Here is a 22,064-nt window from a genome sequence, read left to right as displayed (position 1 = left end):
CACTTTAGCACCGACACTTGGGTGTTTTGAGGTGCCCTCAGGGTTCCAGCTGCTCCCAGAGCACAGCAGCAGGTGAGTGTTGCTCTCCCTGCACACAGAACTCCTGTGGCTGATCTGTGCAGAGCTCATATGGAATGGCAGGAATATGGAGCAGCACAGCTGCCTCCAAGGAACACTGAAGCACCAGGTGTTGTGCAGAGCTCACCTGGGTAGGAGCAGTGCCAGTGCCCTGAGGTGCCATGTGTGCTCACCTCCTGCCCATGAGCAGAACTACTATGGGATGTGTCCAGCCTGCAGCCACATCCTGGGCACAGGTAAGTCAGGGAGCTATGCCCACACATCAGCTGGAGCAGCTCTTTCCAGATGAGTCAGAGCTGGGCCATGAGGCTGCCCACCAGCCCCAGCACTTACCAGGGCCTGGTGTGCTCCCCCTGGTTATTCCCTTCATCTGCCTGGCTCTGGGGCTGTGTCAGGGGCTGCCATCTGAAGCTGTGAGCAGCCCTTCCTTAGCTGGAAGTCTCGCAGTGCTTCTCTCTAGCATGGAAAGCACACAGGCAGTTAGGACAAGCAGAAAGCCAGTTGTTCAGTATTTTATTCAATAGGAAATATACACACACCTCTCCCTGGCAGGGGGAGCAGCCAGCCCAGGGCATGTTTGTGCAAAGGAAGGAGCCGGGTGTGTGATGGAGCAGGAGATCCCCGTGGCTGGGCCCTGCCCGAGCGCTCTCCAGCAGCCCCGGCACTCCCCAGAGCGCCGCTGACGTTTCCAGGAACAACAGAAGGAAGAGGCAGCTTATTGTGCTTAAGACATCTGAACAAATCCTGGGTAGGAGACACTCACAGCTTGTGGGTATTGCTAATTACTTACAGTTAAGAAAGAATAGGGACGGGACCCTGTGGGCCCTGTGGAGTCTCTGCCACCAGCACCCCCCGAGGTCACCGTGCTCCCAGCCTGTGCCTGGGCAGGGCTGCAGCTCCTGCTTGCCTGCAAACAAGGTGAGCTGTGCTGGGCAGGGGCGTCCTGCTCACGTTCCCTGCCCTTGGTGCCCCAGGGAGAACTGGTGAGGAGCTCCCTGCCCTCGGGAAAGGCCGTGCTGCGCCAGCCCACCCTTCCTGCCTAGGAAGGAGAAGCCATTCCCAGGGGAGTAAGAGCCTTCCTCTTTCTGGGAGGAAAGCTCAGAGGCCAGGCATGAGAGTGAGCTCATTCAGCTCTCCACTCAGGTTACAATTGAAAGGTTAAATATGAATAAATGCTGTAGGTTTATACATAATGTTTCCTTCTACCTATGGAACGTGTCTGAATGGTCCAAAGACACCAAAAATGTTGTTAGAAACTGTAGTTAGCCAAGAAAGACAACCCCGCCCCTAAAAACAAAATAAATCCTATTTAGTTTTACTACAGCCTTTGTTAAATGCCCTCAGAAAAACAGAGTACTTTCAGGTGCCTTGTGAGAATGTATCTGTTCATGCAATGGCCCAAGTTCCTCATTTCACAAGCATTGCACATTTTTATGTAAGTCATCAAAACTATAAAACCTATTATTTTTGTCTGAAAGTCTTAGTCTAAAAAGTACAGGATTACTTTATATCCACCCATGGAAACTCCTAGATGCGCATGTGCACAGACACACACTGTTGCCTAAATGTCTTCTAAAGATACTGATTACAAAGTGTATAAAATTGGGAATACATTGTCAGGATTACAGTGAGAGATGAGCCACCCTCTACCACAGACTATAATCTAGGATCAGTCACTAACTGTACACGTTTTTACAGCCTTGGATTCACCAGGGACTTCTGAAACGCAAACAGCAACTACACAAAGAACGGCAGTACCGCTGCAGGAACACAGGAGTTACTGGCTTCAGCTCCATGGAGCTGGCTGGAATCTGAGTGACATTTTTGTTTCCTTCAAGCAGGGCTGAAACTGAACCTCCTGTGAAACAGCTCCACTACCAGCTGGGTGAGGGACCCCTGCTCTGAACCTGCTCCTGGACTGGGAGTGATGGAGCTGGAGCCAAAGCCTCCTCTCTCCACTAGGATGACCTTAGGCTCTATTTTAACAAGCTCACATGCCACTGAGACCGTGGGCCACCTCCCAGGGGCATCTCCACACTGTCCCCAAGCTCTGCCGACACAGTGGTGTGGCTGGTAAAATACTTTTTGTTTAAACTTTGTTATTCTTCAGGCAAATGCAGGCCCTGAGGCCATTTGGTCCTGAGTGTCCGGCACCAAAGAGCCCAGGAGGAGGCAGAGGCGGAGCCGAGGGCGGGTGTTCGGAGGTAGTCGCTTCCTTCGCCTGTCCTGGTACTCCCCAGTCCAGTGTGGTATTGGTTAGATGGCCATGCCCCACCTCTGCCTGCTCCCCCTCCTGCCCGCCTGCAAAAGCCAGACCCCCTTCCCAAGACCCAGGCAGAGAAAAGGGACCATGTGGGTTCAGGTAACTCATCCCCCTCCAGAGCAAGACCTGCCTTCTCAGGAGATTTCAGAACCTGGCCTACCTCAGCAGCTGCTTGGTGCATAGCCTGGAGAAAAGTTGGAGGCACTTTGTGCATTCTCTAGCTTGCCATTCCAACCTGCTGGAAGCTTGGTGCCGACAGCCTCGGAGAAGGTTGCACCAGCACTAGGGAAGGGGCTGGACGAGGAGGAGCCTCGTGTAGCTGTTTGAGAAAGACTAAGGGCACCTTGGTTTGCTGCTCCAGGCGTGCACCCCCCATGCTCTGAGGGACCCCTGCCAACAACCTGACAGGTGGAAACATCTCAAGTGGCACGTCCTCGTGTGAGAAGTTGTGTGTGGGGTAACCCAGACCAACAAAAGGGCCTATTTCTGCTAGAAAAGTCTTAAGATTTGTCACTACCTTACGTGCAGACGTGGGAGAGCTGATCAGGCTGAGAACGTGTTAAAATTGCTCAGGCTGCTGCTAGTTCACCATGTGTAAGTCCTGTGACCGCGCTCCCATGACAGGAATCTGAAATATCAAGTGCACTGGAAAAAAGGGATTGTCAGAAAAAACAGAAAATAGAAATACTACAAAAGCAACATTACTGAGAAGGAAGTGGACTGAGCCGATGCCGACTTGTGTGGTCACACAGTGGTTTCTATAGTCTCAATCACTTCCATCTCGCACTGCGAGGGTGACAGGAGCGGGCATTCGTCCGGCTCCCAGCTGCTATCCGGGCTGTAATCTTCCTCTGAGCTCAGCTCGGCCACCCCCTCCGTGTCCTCGTCACACGACTCCATGTAGTGAACCCCCACCGCGTTGATGCCAGAGTCCTCAGAGCTGGACGGGGACGAGCAGTGCTCTGGTTTTGGTGTATTGCTCTCCTTTGTGATTAAGGCGTTGCGGACGGAGCCCTCGTCGGGCTTTGCCCTGTGCGGGGCGGGCGGCTGGCGCTGCACGTAGCACATCTTGCCGTTGATGCACTTGACGCGGTAGTTGTCAATGAAGAGGTCGGCGATGGTGCAGAATTGCGGCGCCTCGGGCGGCAGCGGCGGCTGGAAGGCGGGAGCGAACTTGAGGAAGTGCTCGGTGAGCGACACCGAGATCTGGATGGTGTTGGGGGACTCCCGGGGCCGGACGGGGATCTCAGTGCTGGGGAGCTGCTCCACGGGGGTCATGGGCTGGTAGACGTATTTACCTGTGGGGACACACAGGAGCGGCGTTTAAAGGTCTTTGAGGTTGGACAAAAGCGATGACGTTGACGCCCTTGGACACCACCAGCAGCTGCTGCTTCTCTCGTGGCCTCTCAGGTATGGATCCTCTGACACCTAATGCTGCAGGTAATCACAACCTCCTGTACCCCAGTGCTGCTCCCCTCCCTTACCCTGCCTCGAGGACTGCTGTAGGACATGACTAACTCTGGACAATTAACTCCAGGGCACAACTCCATAGCCATGAAGTGGGAAAGATGCCAAGTCTGCCCACCCTGCCTTCTAGGAGAAAGAAAACGGACAAGATTCTCAGAGGCTTTTTTCCCCCAACTGAACATAACATGCAAGTTCTAGCTTACATCTTTGCTACAATGATCAAAATTTTATTATGTTCCTATTATTCCAGTGAGTCTCCTTGTCCGTGACTCCACGTTCTTTGTTTTTGGGGACTAAATCGTGTTTTTCCATATTATAAACCAGAAGTTCATATATAACTACAATTAGAATATTAAGGCAGAAAATAAGGGAATTTCCAAGCTTTTGGCATCTTGATTATCTGGTTAAGTAGTAAGAAAATAGGATTATGTTGGTTATATTGAGCAGAACAAAGTGTGAACTGAACATCTTCACTAACAGAAATAAATAAGAGAGCAGAAAATTGGGACTATGTCAGGAAAAACTGAGAAACCCGAGGCTATGCCTAAGACTGTAAAATGCTGCATTTTATTTGCATGAAGGCTCTGAAAGATTCATGTCTCCCCAGGGGCTCATCCACTGGGAAAGCACAAATTTTCAGAAGCCTTGTGAATAGTGGGGCTGTCGGAAGAGTTTTGCTGCACGCGCTGCAGATCCTACTTTGCACAGGCAGCAAATGCACCAAAGCATGGAGGGGCTGTGTGGGTGCCTGGAGCTCTCCAGGTGAGGGGCAGAAAGGAAGGCAGAGTGCTGGTGTGTTTCCAGCTCACAGGCAGATGCAGTCTTTCTCCCTGAATTACCCATTCCTTTGGAACATCGCAGAATGGCTCGCCTTGGGAAGGACCTTAAAGACCGCGGAGTTCCCATCCCCCTGCCGTGGGCAGGGACACCTCCTACTAGACCAGGTTGCTGTAAGCCCCAGGGCAGGGCTCGCTCTCCCTGCAAAGTTTTTCCGCAGCAGAGAATCCCCCTGGGGCCGGGAAACACCCCCAGCCCCGGAGGAGCTCTGTCGGCTCTCGGCAGCCGCGGGTGCTGCCGGCGCTCCGGGGCCCACGCACAGCCTGTGCTCTGCCAGCTCCGGGACGTCCCCGGCAACCTCGAGCACCGGGAAGGCCCTTCCCACCCCGCAGTGCTGCTGCAAGGGAAACGGGTCATGTGAAAGTCGGCTGGGATTTCCAATCCCTGTAGCCCAAGGATAGGGAGTACAGCTGAAAGGCCACGGAACCGAAGGAAGAGCTCCTGGAGCGTGGGAGAGGCTCCAGGCAGGGCGAGGGAAAAGCCCACCCGTGTGCCATGGGAGGAGAGCGCAGACAGAGCTGGCAGCAGAAGGAAGTGTGTGAACAGCTTTGACCAGCTCCCCTCGAATACCTCATCCAATGTTTTCTCCCTACGATCTGTGCAATGGTAACTGCTGACAGAGCCACGGGGAAGCTCAGTGACAAGAAATCAAGCTTTTCCCCTGTCTGCTTATGGCTGGGTGACAGAAAACACAAAGCCATCCTCTCCACTTGCCATCTCTGCACCATGGTGTAGCTCCTAAACCTGCTGTGACTCAGAGGAATGAATGTTGGCATCCAGCAGCTGCATGCTCCAGCCACAGGCAGAGCACAGCTCTCACTCCTCCAGCACAGATCCTTGGTTCTGGCATCTCTGAGCAATGGGGTCCCCTCAGAGGTGTCTCAAATCTTGTGGACAGAACTTCCCTGGGAAGCTCCTCACCCTCACAGCCACAGCAGCAGCCCACGGCTTCCTGCCATCTGCTGCTTCCCAGAAATCCTTCTGTGAAATTAGTGAACATTAAATATGCCACTGCCCTTGCAAAGCCCCACAGCTGATGATTACTGTGCTGCTGGCTGGGATAGTGTCTGATAAATTCAACTCATGGAAACTGAAGTGCAGCCTGCCCTTGCCTGAAACCACAATGCTCTATTTATCCATTGATTTGGAGGGCTTCTGTGTGGGCTCCTTTGACAACCAATGATAAAATACAACCAGATACTGGTGAAAAACATTTCTTCAACTCAATTCTGTGCTGCCTCTATTTGAAGAGTCCAAGGAAGGGTCCAGTGAAGATTTTACCAGGATGAAGAAAAAAGGTCTCTGTACAACAGGACTCTGTTTTTCCATTTAAAACAGTCACCATGTCCTGGCAGAAGGCTGAGGGATGTTGGGAATAGAAAGTAATGTATTTAAGCCAAGGAAGCTTACAGCATGGGCATGGAATGGTAAAGCAGACTCCTCAGTTTGACTTTTTTGGTGTTTGTTTTTCCCCTTTTGGGAAAAGAAGAAGAGCGGTGGCCAGGTCAGCCACGGAGTTGCTGGGAGCTCAGCTGGTTGTTTCTCTACTGCAGCCACACACAGCAGCTCCCTGCATGTCTCAGGACTGCCCTGCTGGCACTAATTCCAGAGCAGGAGCAAAGAGCACAGGATTTCAGAGCCTGTCTGTGCGGCCTCACAGGGGCTGAAACGTTCCTCACGTTCCAAGGACAAGCTCTGCCAGGGTAAAGCAGGAACCAGCCAACACACAGCAAAGAGAATTTTCTACCTTAACTGATTTCTACATTTCTTTAGAATTCTGGTACAAGTTTGTCAAGTCTTAGGTGGTTTTAGAGGGAATTTTTAACAGATTAAACTTGTTTCAAAACATGACCAGGTGCTCAGAACTGGGACTGTCAGACTGGATCGTGGGCAATGCTGAGCTTACAGCCTCTGTTACCACCCCTCACTCTACATAATGCATGGAAACTCATCAGCCAGGATGCAGCCTATGAAAAATAAATGCAGAAATTAGAAATAAGATTGCCCCCCACCCCTGCACCTTGAAGGATTGCCAGTTTTTTTCATTAGAAATGCCCCTAGAAGCACAAGTCCCCAGGTTCTCTTACAATCCATCTCAATCTGATCAAATACTTGTGGAAATCAACAGCAATATTTTTGCTGACTCTGAACAGCTGGCAACAGTCTGTGATAAAACAGTACTTTGAGCACCTATTCTGCTCCATCCCATCTAATACACTAGCTCAGAACTTATTGCCTATTTATTCCAAGTCGGTTGAAGAACTCTGTGACTGCACTGTGCTGATGAACACTCCTGTAAATGACAGTGTTCTGCACAAATTCAGATGCCACACAAGACACCACATCTGAAGTTGTTTCCTGGGTCACTTCCCCACCACTGCCCATGTGGAAGGTGGTGAAGGAAAAATACTGCTCGTGTCAAACACGTCTAAAAATCAAACTCCAAATCCTGTGAAAAGAAATGTGCTGCATTTGCAGAAGTTTGGGAAGTTCTTGTGCACTTTAGGAGCTGCTGTGAAGAGGTGTCACAGTTCTGGCTCTGCACTTCCTCCACTGTGGCAAAAGGGCTCAGGGGAAACAAGAACCTGCTCCCCTCCAGGAAAAAGTGTGAAAGCAGGCTCTGCCAGAATGACTGCCATGGTAAGTCTTGGATGTCCCTGACAGCCACTGGCTGACAGGTGAGATGGTGAAACGAGAGACCCCAGAAACAGGTCTGTAGGCTACACTTAACTATTTGTCCTCCTGAGCTTGCTCTGTGCTCAGGGCATTATCCCCCACCAACACTGCTCTTCTGTCTGACCCCTCAAAGTGACAGCAGCCTGTGCACAACAAGAAAGGGACAATTGTTTCTCCGTTTCTTCAGCTCGCCCTTGTGCCAGCACACAAACCAAATCCTCAGGGACCTGGCACATGCTACAGCCAACACTCAACTGCAGAACAACTATTCAACTATGTCCAAGAAGTGAGTGCTGGCCAGTGCTCATCTCCCTGTTGCTCTGTGCACAGAAATAGGATTTCTATTGCCAGATTGGATGGATGCTGTTCCCCAAAGCCTTGGATCCATGCCTCCAGTGAGACTGCCAGCAGGCTAAGGCAGGATCCAGCAAAGCAGGGAGCTCTACCATCACCTGCGCATCTCCAGCAAACTCGTGCAACTTGGAAAATTTTTTATGTTCATGGCACTAATAAGCAGAACTATGTGACTGATTGACTGGAAGCTGTATTATAGAGCCTCCTGCTTCCACAACCCCAAATCAAGCTTTGAGAAACAAGCCACGAGGTCATTTCTCTCTGATTTTTTGCTAACTGGGCAGTCGGCATGCATCTTCACCAAAGAGACACAAAACAGCAGCAATTTCTGTGGCTAATATGAAATAACTTAACCATGAAATAAGCAGAGGTGTGGCTGGAAAATTTTCTTTTCCACTTCCGTCCATCCCAGCATTCTGGTTTACCTCTAACACTCATTAATGTGCTTCACATATTTGAAAAAAAAAAAGTCCAGCTTTCAGGAGGGAGGTTTTCCTAGAACAAATTCTCAAATCTTACCCTCTCAAAAGGACTTAGTCCTAATAACTAACACCATGAATCACACTGCACTTCAGAAAATGGTAAGAGAGAGCTGTGGATTTTACGAGTCTAAGTCAGCAATACATACCATGGATATTTGTTCACATGCAAGGCATTTAGACATCTATTAACTGAAAGATAAAAGCTTTTTTTCATATGTATTCTTCCCCCTGCAGCTGCTGGAACAAATATTTCTACAGCCTCCCATCTGCCAGCTCATCTATCTCCAAAAATCAGCAAGGTTAACAAAGACCTGGTACTTGGCAGCTATTGAACATGACCTGGCTCAGGTTAGGAGCTGCTTCTGTGTGGGCTGAGCACTTGTGGAAGTCCCAGGCAGAGGTGAGCTGGCTCTGATCCCAGGGGAATCTCTGTACCTTTGGCTGTGGTGGATGCTCCAGAGGGGCTGGAGCTGTGACCCCAGGCACAGTCCATGGCTGCACGGGCCCCCAGTGAGGGTGTGGAGGAATGTGTCCTGTGCACCAGCAGAGAGCTGCAACCCAGATACTGGTGACTTGGTGCTCCCTGAACATACACCTGTGTAACAGCACCAGTAATCCCCCCTTGGGAAGTCCAATGGGATTCTCACTCCAGCTGTGCCAGACTTTGCTATTGCCTCTCGTGACTCTGCCAAAAAATCCAGCTCACACAGGAGGGGAATTGGTCCCACTATGAAGAACATAAAACCCTCTAATTAAAATACCACACAGCTCTGAAGGACTGAAGGCAAAGGAAGCATTCATAATGCATGTGTGACAGGAGACAGCACTGCCTTGGAGGGGATCTGCATTATTCCAAGGAGAGCTCCCTGCACAGCTGTTCTGGGTCTGGAAACCTTGGAGATGAGCTGCTCGAGCACTGGCTTTGCTCACACAAGAGACAGAGAGCAACCGAGTGCTCTTCCAGCAGCATTTGTTCCACATCTCCTGGGTGGGGCAGGAGAGCCAAGTCTGGCTCTGGGGAAGCACCAGGTGGATGTGCAGCTCTCTGGCAGGTGGTGACAGCTCTGAGTGGGAGTGGTGCCCTGCTGCCAGTGCTGGCACAGTGGCCCCAGGACAGTGCAGAAGTTGTCACATCCAGCTGGGCTTCCAGGGCCCCCCAGGGCAGTGGATGGCACAGGTTTGCCAGCCCAGCCAGAGGGCATGGGAAGGAACCAGGTAGGATTCACGGCTGGCACAGCAGAACCTTGGAGCAAGGGAGGGTTTCCTCCTTCCCAGCCTAAGGCAAAGCTCCCTGCACATCCTGGACAGGTTTATGAAGGGCACTCAGCATCCTCAGCCTGCTGGAGGTGCCCATCACACCTGTTTGTTGCCAAGTGCCCAGCAGAGTGGAATTCCATTGGGAAGTGGGATGTTAGGCTGAGTACCCACCTGGGGTCATGGCCCTCCAGCTGAACAGTGGACAGAATAACTGCTCTGCCTCTCCTCCTTCTCTCTCCAGTTACATGCACAGCTTGGAACCACAAACTCTTGCAAACAAAGCTTGCCCTAACCATAAATACTTGTCAAGGACTATCACAACTCCAAACCATACTTAGAGTAACTTGTAACTTTTCCAGAGGGGTGAGAACAAATGGAAGGAGAAATCCAGAGCACATTTACAGATGGCACATGGTGAAGAACTTCATTGCTCGCCCAGTCTGCACTTCTTTGTGATGTATGGAATAGACATCATGTCATACCCAGCAAATCCTCATGGGCTGCATGGTGAACAAAAGATGTGGAATGAGCCACCAGAGGAAATGGAAAACATTTCAGGACACTGAGGCACTGCCAGATTGACAGGCTCAAGTAGAGCTGAACTGGGCCATTATAATAAGGTTATAATAAGGCATAACTGAAATGATTGTCCACCTTGAAGAAGCCTTGTAGATAAAGATATGCAGCACCTCAGTGCAAGTGATATTTCTGCCTTGCACTTTGTCCAAACAACTTTGAAAAAGCACTGAGATTGCTCAAACAAATTTCTAGTGGGGGGAATGCAAACAGAACATTCCGCATACCTGCAGGAATTCTGGCAGAAATAGAAGGCCCAGTAAGGGATCAGAGAAGAGACTCCAAGGGCACAAATCAACTCAGCAAAGGAACAACAGAAGAAGCAGCCACACACCAGGACCAGAGCAGGCTGGAAGTGCAGCAGGAAGGGCTGGCAGGTTCTGCCCTAACAGAAATGTATCACTGCAAACAGCTCCTTCTCACAGAAGCACCTCTGTCTGAGCACTAATTAATCCATCCCATTCCAGACCCCATCCAAGCACAGGGAAGAACCAGCCCAGCAATGTTTTGGCAGTGGCTGCCTAGGAGCAATTCCATACAGCTGCCAGCTCTCTCCTGTGGAGGTGTTCCCTCCCTGCTGTACAGCCAGACAGCTGTGCCAGCCCCTGACTCAACGCTTTTCACAGGAAACCAGCAGAGACGGGGAAAAATCAGGAAGTTTTTCCTCATCAAATTTGTATTTTAATGCCCTTTTGTCTTGATCTGTTTTAAATACAAAAAGGATCATGACAGTACATGCTGTGAGCTGTCTAAGCCTTTGAGGAGTTTCTGTGCACATCAGCTTAAGAGCAGGTAACGCTTAAATGCAAACAGACCCTGGAGCTTCCTCCATCATCCCTGCTCTTTACTCTCATTGCTTACATGGATTTACTGGACTTAAAGAAAAAGCAACCCTGAAGGCTTGAGAGATGCAGCCATAAACCCTCTTAAAGGGGCCGTATTTGCTCACTAACCATTCTAAGGGAACAGAATACCAGCGCCCAACGAGGCAGTGAGCAGCAGCACACACCACGTGTGTGTTCTGGAGGAGCTCTTTCCTTTCAGTAGCTGGAGATACCCATACCACAGGTGCTACTAACCCCAGTGCCATGCTGGGTTCCAGAAACACAGAAACTCAGGCATGGAAAATGTGGCACAGCCCTGGTTACCTCTGCCAGCACAGCAGCTGGGCAACACTACCCAAGCTCTGAATCCAAGGATTTTCATCTTCCAACATCCCTTCCAAACCCACCCCCAAAGGCCAGAACAGCCACTTCTTACACATTCCCCTGAGAAATTTTATCCCCCAAGTTACACTAGATATTTTTAAAATTCAGTAGAGAAAATAGCAAAAAATGGCTTAGTGCTAAATATTTATTCTACAACCCCATCCCTGAGCACCATCTGCTCAAGCTTCAGCAGCCCATGGTTTCCATGCAGCCAGTCAGTGTACTGACAGGGAACCAAAGCAACATAAGCACAGCTCCATGTCAAACTACCCAGAAGTCCATGGCATTGCCTGGAAATCAAAGGGACTGGAGACACAAGATCCAGCTGTCTTCAGGTGTGTGGTATGTGCTGCAGGGGGCACCCTGAGCCTCTGCATACGATGGAACGCTTTCTTGGGAATTCTTAAAAAAGCACAACAGCTCACCATGTCCTTGAAGGAAAAGCCCTCTCTAAAGACCTGCGCTCTGCACCCACAGGGGACAGCTGGGGCAGGAGGCTGGGACTCACAGCTTGGAACAGACACATCTCTGTAGCCACAATGTTTTCCTGAGAAACAATGGCCCATGGGATGTGCTGTACCTGTGCTGATCCCTCCCTGTGGCCAGAGCCCAGGATCTGCTGACACATCATCTGTGCAGTTGCTGTGTGGGAGCAGGTGCCCTCAGGCTGGACAACCCCACGTTCTCCAGCTCCAGTGCTGGGAGCAGGGTCCTTATTCCCAACACACTCTGTTAACCCTGTGCTGTTCCTGGTGCCTCACACACATCTCCATTCACATGCCATTCAAACCAAGCTATTTCTGTCACAAGCCTCTAGAGAACCCATTTCTGGGGGTTTTAAATGACTGCTCTCCCTGCTTGTGCACAAAACACATCACCACCTGGAGCTGAGGAGTGCAAGTATGGGCACCAATGCTCCCCTTGGAGGGGTATGGGATCCAGCAATGCTCTGCATCAACACACAGAAGCCCAAGTACCAGCACTGGAGGTGAAGCAGGTGGATATCACATTGAGCCATTGTGTCACACAGTGCCACTGCATGCAAGTGACTTGGAGCACCTGGACAGCACAGCTGGGAGCACAAACAGCTCTCTGCTGTGAGCCAGTGCTGGCAGAGATGAGAGCATTGCCCCCAGCTTCACATCCAGAGAGGCAAGATCCCACAGGACCAGCTGCAGAATGGCTCCTGTGCCAGCAGATCAAGGTCTAGTGGCACAGGGAGGAAAAACAAGGCAAAAGGTGAGTGTCTCCTTCCACCTGCCCTGCCCACAGCTGGGCTAATGCTGGTGGACTGCAGGAAGGCTGCAAGAGCTGGTCAGCCCACCCTGGCACACCTGATGCTGCCACAACCTTTCACCAGGGACCAGGGGAAGGAGGGAGTGAGTGAGGGAGTGCAAACACCTGGAGTGGGGCTCGGGAAAGCACTGAAATCCAACCAGGCAGCTACACAGCAAGGAGCAGCCAAGCACCCTGCCTGCAACAGTTACAGGTGAGCACCAGCATGATGTGTGGCAGGGAGAGGGACAGACAGAGCCTGGCACAGCAGGGAGTCATTTCAGGGCTGGGTGCAAGCACACAGCCAAACAAGCAGCTTCGAGAGCAGACGTGTGGGCTCTCGAGCTCCGCAGCCACCAGTGAGAACAAGAATACAAATGCATGCCTCTTGCTGAAATTGTTTTACAACGTAGGTTACATATAAATTCCAACTGTTACATGGCCTAAATTAAAGTATGGCTATGTTAAAAACAAGACCCAGTTGCCAAGCAATCGGTTTTCACTTTCCCAGTAGGTTTTTGACTTCCCTCTATGTGAATATGCTCAACTATTGGCAAAAACATCTCCAAATGGCACAAACTGCACTTCTTGAGTTCTGTGATCAGTCACTACATAAAAATTGATTAGTGGAAGAATCAAAGCCATTATGAAAACATACTCTGTATCTTGTGGGCAGATAAATTCATAGAGGTGCTGGAAGAAAAACCACAACACATTAAACCAGGGTCACTTTATATGCAGAGAGAGAGATGCTCTACCTGGAATCCAATCTACTGTCAACCAGCTTTTGCATTAGTATAAGCCTGTGCTATCCATCAGCAGCTAAGCCCACACTGTCACAGCTCTCGGGAGTTTGGGAACATCTTACACTGTTTGTGAGTAAAGCATTTTGTTTTTTATCCTTTACAGAAACACAAATTCCTAGTAGAGCCTCACCAGTGTGCAGAAATAAGTTACCAAGGCTGGCAGTGAGTCATGAAGTGTACAGCAGCACTGTTAAATCGAGAGCCATTACATAAGAACACCCCAAGATGCCCCTGCTCTACAAGGCCGGCTCTACTGGTGCAGCAACACGAGCGGTGACAAAACGTGTTCCTGATGAGCACACAGGTGCTGCCAGGAAATTGGAGGTCCTGTGCCAAGCACCTGAGAGGCCCCTTCAGTGCTTCCAGCAGAGCTGAGCAGTGTGAGCTCTGCAGACCTGCAGGATGGAAGTCACAGCCAGGACAATCTTGTGACTCAGTCTCATGGGACAATGCAAGGCTATGACCACAGGCTGCCAGTTAAGACCCATGAAACATCCATCAAGAGCCACAAGGGGAAGGATGTGACAGCAGGCACTTTTGCATTGGGCACTGGCATTAAGCAGGCTCACAGACCAGGCTGGCAAACAGATTCCCTCACCTGCAGAGTCCAGGAAGGAAGCCACATGCTCGCCACAGGCACAGTGCTCCATGCAGGTTTTATCTTTAGCCTGTTCCTCTGCAGTGACAAAAGTGCCAGCAGCCTCTCACCAGCAGAAGCACAGGGCCAGCCCTCACCATGCAGGGTTGAGGACACCCTGCATTCACAGACAACCCCACCAGCTGAAGAGAGACAAGATTAATGAACTTTTTCTTCAGAAGAACTTGCTCTGGTAGGAAACATCCCCAGCCTTGTCCTTTCAGGTTTCTCAAAATCAGCACTTAACCCTTCAAGCAGCTACAGAGGAAGGGTGTCAGTTATCTGCCACTCTCAGAGGCTCTTACCAGCAAATCATTGAATTTGGGGCAAGCAGATAAAATTCTTTGTGAATTATGCCTCTCAGGTGGACAGACAGATTACAAAACAGCCTCATAGTCATGCATGACAAAGAGATTTTGGCTGGCAGGAAGTGTTTTGGTACACAGGTCCCTTTTTCTTTGACTTTTGGAGAAAGAAGTACAGTGATTTCTGTTCAATCTCTCATGAGCTGTACAAGAGTTAGTCCTATGAGACACATTAAGAAAGTAGCCTGAATTCAGAGATTTTCCAGTGGTCTAATTCTGTTAAGTGATATCTGCACCTTTGTTAATAATGACAGAACAGGCATGTCTCTAAACATTATAGTAAGGATTCAAAATGAATGGCAGCAGGTTCTTCCAGAGGTGCTGACATTCCCACAGGGTACAAGGAATCAACACATGTGAGTTCTCTTATCAAGGGTACATTCATACTGTGATTTCCAGATCATAACTAAAACCTGAGGAACAAAATCCCATCCAGGTCTGGAATGGTGCACCCATAAAAACTGGCAGTGTTTTCCCTTAGAGTAACACTTCAGAATATCAGAATATATTAAGCTGACGTTCTTTCCTTGGTTGTGTACAGCTTAGTGAAACGAAGCTGGAATATCATAGCTCTTCAAAATACAGGTGAAGAGAAGATCTTGCACAGCCACAGGCAACAAATCCTCATTAAAAGTCTTTTCCCATTACGAGCTGCAACATCCACCTTTCTGCAGCTCCTGCCTGGCACTCAGCATAATGCCTTGCTCTGTGCACAAACATCCCGTCCATACATGGACTTAACAGGATGAATGTTCAAATCCTTTTCACAGCAGAAGTAAATTAAAAATGCCTATTTGTCCCAGGATTTGTGTCATTCTCCCTCTAGACCAAGCTGTGTTTTCTGGGAATTCCCAGCCCTACTGCTCCTAGCCCCACTACTCCATTACACTTTAAACAAGAGTTTTCCATGAAGAAAAATGTATGAGCTCCTCGAAATACACAGAATTTCAGACATAAGCATTTTACAAGTCCCTTTCCCTGTTTATCCAACAAATTGGTCATCAGGATGTAGTTTTGCCCTGTGGAACAGAACTGCTGGAAATTCAAGTTGCCCTCCCCACTGCCAGGCTGGCTGCTTCCAGCACACATCACCATCTGCACTCAGGGACACACAGAACACTGCTGCCCTTCTGCTCCCTCCTGGGTGTGGAAACGAGTTTTACAGCCACCAAAAGCCAACATGAGGAAAACCCACTGGAATAAGAGCAAGGCTTTTGGAGATGTACAGTGCATGCTGTGCTGCAGAGCACCCCAGGGCTGTGGCTGCTCCTCTAACACGCAGGGATCGACAGACACTGGCTGCAGGCGGGCACAGCTCCTCTTTAGACCCCCAAGCCCTATCAGGATGCACCTGAATTCCTCCCCATACCATCTCAGCTCACTTACCAGCTCTGTCACAGCAAAGCAGGGCTCCCTCACTGATTCCCTCCTCACAATTCCCACAGGCAGACTGGGGTCTGAATAATTACATGGGCTTGGGAGATTGTCAGAGCCCCTGCTGATGGCTTCTGTCGCTGGAGAGGGGCAGAGACACCTTGGAAATGCTGCTGGTGTGCACAGAGATCCTGAAATGCTGCCCACATCACTGTGTGGCAGGGGAAAATGCCTGCACCTGGGCCAGGTGTGTACCTGCCAGAGAGCAGGCAGGAGCTGCCATGGACACACACCACATCAGCTCCCTGGAAGAGGTTTAATCAAGGATGGCCTTGACAGAGAACTTTCACCAGCTTTGTGCGACAGACAACAAATGCCTTCATTTCAAAATGTTATAAAAGAAAGGCACTAGTGATTCAAGCAGAGGAGAATGTGAGGAGCAGTATCAGCTCAGAGCACACCCAGGTGCAGTGACTGTGCTGATTTGGCTCATTCCCTGGCTGCAGCTGTGGGCAATGGATAAGGGACAGCCCCCTCCCCTGGCCAGCACACAGCTGGGACTGATGAGACCCCAGTCACAGGGACTGTGCCTCTGCTGGGTGCCCTCAGACACTGAGAGGAAGCAATGGAGCTCTGAGAGCCAAGAGAAACCCTGGGCTGCCTGTTCAGGTGAACAACAAAATGTAAATGTACTCTGGTTCTATATTCCCAGAATATTGCTAGCCTGACCAAATTTAGAGAAGCCCTTCTCCCCAAAACCACCCAACAAACATGCCCTTTGTAGCATGCCACCCATCACACAAACCCATTTTCTCCTCTTAGCTGAAAAATGACATTTCCTTGGATCTCTTGCCAGGCCTGCCTGACCTCATGCAGAACCTGCCAGGTCTGGCTGCAGACTCCAGCTGAGCAGTGGCATAATTTGTGATGCACACCAGGGAGTGGGAAACTAATCCAAGGCACACCTGCAAGTGCTATCCACCACCCAGCAAACTGCAAGGGAGGGGGAGCAGGTGCATTTTTAAAAACCTTTCCTGCCACCACGATCTTGTTCCTTGCCTGAGCCTAGCAATATGTTCCCTTCCTCGCCCCCCAATGGAGATTTCACACTTTCCCCATGCTTGGTTTGTTTTCTTGTAAAGGTTCTAAACAGCTGAACCTGTAAAAGTGGTGGTACTGAAATTTATTTGCTGCATTTACTTTTCAATATAAGATATGCAAGAGGCTTTAAGGAGCTAAAAGCTTGCTCTTTTGATGCTGAATCAGGGGGGGAAAAAGCATAGAAAGGCTAATACAAGGTGGCACAATTACTGTCTATTGATGCAACTGCTGTGGAACCACGATTCATCATGTATTATTGATAATTGCAGCATAATGTACCGAGGGGTTTGCAGGGTGGTTAACAGAATGCAAGATATTCAGATTACAAATGAACCCAGTTGCAAGAGAATGCTCTTAATTGTATCAAGCATGGTGCCTTCTCTCACAGTTAATTCTTAGGAAGTAAAATTAGCAAAAGTCAAAGTCCTGCTGTCAGGTCAGGACAGATGTAACCCTGAGGATCTGATCCTTTTTGACATAAGCAGGTACCAGTTCAGAGCCAGCAGCCTCACAGCCAGCATCAGTGCAAATCACAGCTGCAGTGGAAATCCCGAGGTGAGGAAAGGGAGGCAGGCACCTTGCTGCAGACCTGCCTCTGGCATGTTTTCTCTGGCTCTGGAAAAAGTAGATCAGAGTAATTTAAGGCTCTCAGCTTGCATCTAATAAACAAAACCTCCCAAGGCTGTCAGAGGGGAGGAAGGTGAACAGAGGGCTGCCACCCTGGCAAAGGGAATGCGTGCAGCACATAGAGCAAGCAGGAGAAATGTGTAGTGGGTCAAACACAGGGGCTGAGGTAAAAAACACCTCCTGGGCCAACACCTTCTTCCCTGCTGGGAAAAGGACTCCGAGGCTTGAGCCCTCATCCTGCTTCCACATGGAGACTGGAGTCAGCACAGCCACCTGGCAGCACCCAGGGGAGGGGTGTTGAGGACAGTACAGCAGCAGGGATGAGGTGTCCCTGCACCCCTGGGCAGAGCCCAGCAGCTCCAATGACACCCAAGGCACCCCAGCACCCTCCCATCCCAGCCCCCCCAGGCACACCCATCCTGCACGTTTTTCATGCACCTCTTATGGAGGCTGTACCTGGGTTCAGAGCTCCCCACGCACGGGAGCGCATTAGAGAAACACCACACTGGGAAATCTGCTCCTCACCAAGCCCAGAACAGACTGAAAAGGACCTAAAATGAACTCCAGGCTTAGACACACAAGTCATACAGGCACCCAGGGCAGCTGAGGCTCTCAGAGCTGTTTGGATACACCAGTCAGTCTCTGATCTCCCTGGCAGCTATTATTGCCATTTTACGGACAGAGAAACATCGGCAGTAAAGAGAGCGCCTCCAGTACTGCTCACTTCCGAGCATGCCAACCACAAGGGCTTTGGGAATTCAGGCTGGGTCCTTTCTCAATTATTCCTTCCATAGCCAAGTGGCTCTGCAACGCTAAATTGCTCCTGTCACTGAAGTAAGCAGATGCGATCCTGAATACACATGAGGAGACAATCTACTCATCATGGCATGGTGAGTTTTTGTAATTTCTCAGTGTAAGTGCACTTTAACTGAGTTGACATTCTCGAGGACCTTGGCCACTGATGGAAAATAATACTTCAATGGCCCTTTTAATTGATGTAGAGTTTCCTGTTCCCCAATACAGCTCTTAAGAGTCACAGAAAAGCACTTTCAAGAACCCTCTGAGGATTCCCAAGTCAGTATTACAGCACTGCGTTTATGCAAGGTAACTCCCAATACTGTTTAATTACATCTCTGACCTCTATACAATTTCCCATTATAGACCTCATTCTTACCCCTTTTAAGTCCAACTCAACTAATTCCACAGGAACAGGATACAAAGAGATCCTTAGCTCTGAAATTTGCATTAGGAAATGAGGGGCAAGAAGGGAGCGCGCTTCACCATGGCTTTCAGAAGATTAAACAAGACAGTGAAGTGTGTGACTTTCTTTAAAATCCTCCATTTAAAATCCTGGTTTCTTGAGGCAAAACTATCTCAACTTTTCCTTAGCCATAAAGGAGGAATTGAGAAGGAGGTCTGTACTTCTTGCAAATGCTATAACAACTTTTAAATCTTATAATTGCCAGACAGAGCAAAGGGCTGGATGGGATCTCAAGTGGTCTTTCCAAGAGGGAAGCAGCTCCATGTAATGCCAAAGAGACACCAGTCTAAGCCTTCCCTGAAGGACCATGACTCTTCACCTTCTCGAGTACTCTGTTCCCCTGATGCGTTTCTCTTTCTAGTTATGATATTTTCCCATATCCAAACCTGAACTCTCCTGGTCACAGGTAAGAGACACCTGGTTATCTGCCACCTCTGCGCAGAGGAGGACTCGAACACAACTGCTCTGCAAGGCCACCTTACACTTTGCAAAACTCATCAGCCCTTCCTTTCTCCCTCCCTCAATCTTTTACAGCCCATACAACCCTTTCTTTTGCACCCCCTTGTAAAGCATATTTTTCTAAGCTGATCTCTGTGATCTCCTCCCCAGTTCTCCTACAGCTCTATAAAGTGCAACACTCAAAGTCTGGTTTCCTCATCACTGAGCTGAAGAGACTAATTAAATTGCACACTTGCCATGCTCCTGGTAATGCATCCCAAAGCGAAGGCTGGTGTTCTGGGTTTGGCTTTTCTGCCACACAGCCCTCCTGCTGCTGAGGCACAGGCAGTTTGTGATCCATCCTAATCCCCAGACTCCTCTCTGCAATCGCTTCTCTGGGTGTTCCTAGTTCCACGTTTGACTTCCCCATCCCAAAATCATCATTCCCAGATGATTTTGGGTGACATCTCAAGTTTATAAGCACCACTTTGAGCTCTGATCCAGAGCACTCATAATCTTTTATATCTTGATGGTGGCCACAAATAACTGAGGCCAGGGAAATGTTGGGAAGAATCTATGTCATAACCTTTGTGTTACTGATGAAACACCAGTGTCCCTGTCCCCGTGCAACAGGTGGCTATGGCACCTTCTCACACAGTCAGCTGTGCCACACAGTACTCAGGGCACAAACAGAAGAAAACCTTTTGTCCTGAACTGCTTTCAAAAGAATCCCAAATCAAAGCAAAATTCCTGAAATGCATATTTAATTGATATAGAAGTTTGCCAAACAAAAGCTAGCTTTTGGGGCAGCCCCCTTTCCCTGTGAAACAAAATTTGCAAAAAGTCTGTGTGAAGGGGAATCCGTGAAGGTGACTAAATTGCAAGGAGAGATGGCAATGGATTTAAAACCAGAATGGGATATCAGGAGTCCAAGGGACACCTTCAGCAGCACTGAGTAACCCTCACATAAGGGTCCAGTGTTAACCTTGACCATCCAAGCTTTAAGATCTCCAGAACACAACACGACCCAAGTACAATTCTCCATCACCATCTCCTGACCTCGCATCAACACGCTGCTGGGAAAGCCTACTGTTCAAGGCTCTACGTGATTAATTATTCATCAAATTATGTTTGGACATCCACAGTTCAATCTCAGCCTCCATGATTAGATACATCAGGATCTTGAATACTGATATTGAAGTCGTTGGGAGCCTTTTCACCAGAGTTGGCTCAATACTGGATTTTGAAGCTATCTGCTATATATAGCCTAAAGCAGTTACCTCTCTGCTCAAAGGGGTTTACGCTTGTAAAAAGAAAACCATTAGCACCGAGAATGAAGGACAGTGGTGCCACAGCCCACCCTCCGGCCGGCTCAGGGGGAGAGGGGCACTGGGACTCCAGGCCCCGAGAGAACTCTCTGGGCATCGCCGCTGTCGCTCCTACGGAAGCAGCACCCGAGGTCAGGGTCCCACTGGGGCCGCCTGGGCACGGACAGCTCCGGGAGCGGGCTGCTCCTGGCCACGGGACGGGACGGACAGAACGGGACGGGCGGTGAAGCAGTGCGCGGGGACCGACAGGGCATTCGGGACGGCCGGGATCGCGCACCCCCCGCCCGCTCCCTCGCCCCCTCACTCACAGTGGCACCATCCCAGGTGGCAGCACCAGTGCAGGCGGAAGCAGCGGCCGTGGCTGTGGGTGGCGCAGAGCGAGAGCCCGTCGCAGGGCTGGAAGTCGGGTCTGCCCGCGCAGCTGCGGGCGAGCGCCTGAGCCTCGTCCAGCTTCTCGCTCTTCGCCGCCGCCGCCCCGCTCATGGCGCCGCCGCTCCGCCCGCAGCCCCCGCGCCGCAGCGGCCAGAGGAGGAGGAGAAGGAGGAGGAGGAGGTTGAGGACGAGGAGGAGGAGAAGGAGGAGGAGAAGGCGCCGAGCCGCAGCGGGGACCGCCCGCCCGCCCAGCGCCGCGGGGGCAGCGCCGCGGGCAGGGCCCGGCCGCCCGCCTCGCCCCGCCCTGCCCCGCCCCGGTTCCTCAGCACCGCCCGCGGTACCCCAATGGCTGCAGCACCCGGTGGCGCTGTCCCCCGATCGCCATACCTTCCGATGGCTCTGTCCCTCGATGGCCATGCCCTGCGGTGACCGTGGCCCCTCTTAGCTGTGTCCCGCGATGGCCGTACCCCTCATGGCTGTGCCCCTCGATGGCTGTGCCCCTCATGGCCGTACCCCTCATAGCTGTGCCCCTCATGGCCGTGCCCCTCATGGCCGTGCCCCTCGATGGCTGTCCCCTCATATCTGTGCCCTTCATGGCCGTACACCTCACGGCTGTGTCCCTCGATGGCTGTGCCCCTCATGGCCGTGCCCCTCATGGCTGTGCCCCTCATGGCCGTACCCCTCGATGGCTGTCCCCTCGTAGCTCTGTCCCCTCGCTGGGTGGGAGGGTGACCCGCGGGCTGCTCTGCGCAGCGGGCTGAGCCCGGGACGGTGCCCGAGGGCGCTGCCGGCAGCTGAGGGCCGCTGTGAGATTTCCCTGCTTTCCCAAGGCGCTCGCAGCGGCCGGAGCGCACGGGCAGGAGCGGCCACCAGCCCCGGGAGAGTAAGCCCGGCTCCCAGCGGGGCTGTGGGCCGGCTGCCAGGCTGCCCCGAGCACTCCCGCGGCCATGTGGAGCTCCTGTCCAGACACCAGCGGATTGATAAATGGGATCCGGGCACTCTGGCACTGCACAGCAGCCTCCGGGGAGTGTGGGCAGCAGGCAAGCAGCCCCGATTACAAGCAGCGATCTGGGGCGCTCCGAGCGTGCAGCTCTTTGCAAGTCTGAGACAGGTGGACACAGATCACCCCTGCAGTGCCAGAGCCAATGGAACAGAACACTGAGCTGCTTGCACACGTGGCCCACAGCACAGGCAGGTTTTAGTTGTTTTTTTTTTCATCATGCTACTTAATCTAATTCAGAACTTAATCTAATTTCTAAGCACACAGTGATTTTAAAAAAAC

The 22,064-nt window shown here is 50.8% G+C and overlaps 1 protein-coding gene across 1 annotated transcript; it reads right to left on the bottom strand.

Annotated features, from left to right (window-relative positions):
• Window positions 1–574: 574 nt before the first annotated feature.
• On the bottom strand, window positions 575–20,917 carry C10H3orf70 (chromosome 10 C3orf70 homolog). Its single transcript, XM_066556432.1, has 2 exons — window positions 20,719–20,917; window positions 575–3,639 (listed from the first exon to the last, which is right to left on the bottom strand). The coding sequence occupies exons 1-2, from the start codon at window positions 20,891–20,893 to the stop codon at window positions 3,086–3,088; spliced, it is 729 nt and encodes a 242-aa protein (XP_066412529.1). The 5' UTR covers window positions 20,894–20,917; the 3' UTR covers window positions 575–3,085.
• Window positions 20,918–22,064: the final 1,147 nt, after the last annotated feature.

Source organism: Molothrus aeneus, chromosome 10 (assembly GCF_037042795.1).
Source record: "Molothrus aeneus isolate 106 chromosome 10, BPBGC_Maene_1.0, whole genome shotgun sequence".
Classification (NCBI taxonomy): domain Eukaryota; kingdom Metazoa; phylum Chordata; class Aves; order Passeriformes; family Icteridae; genus Molothrus; species Molothrus aeneus.
The sequence above is the reverse complement of the archived record's forward strand: the minus strand, read 5'-3'. Positions and strand labels throughout refer to the sequence as shown.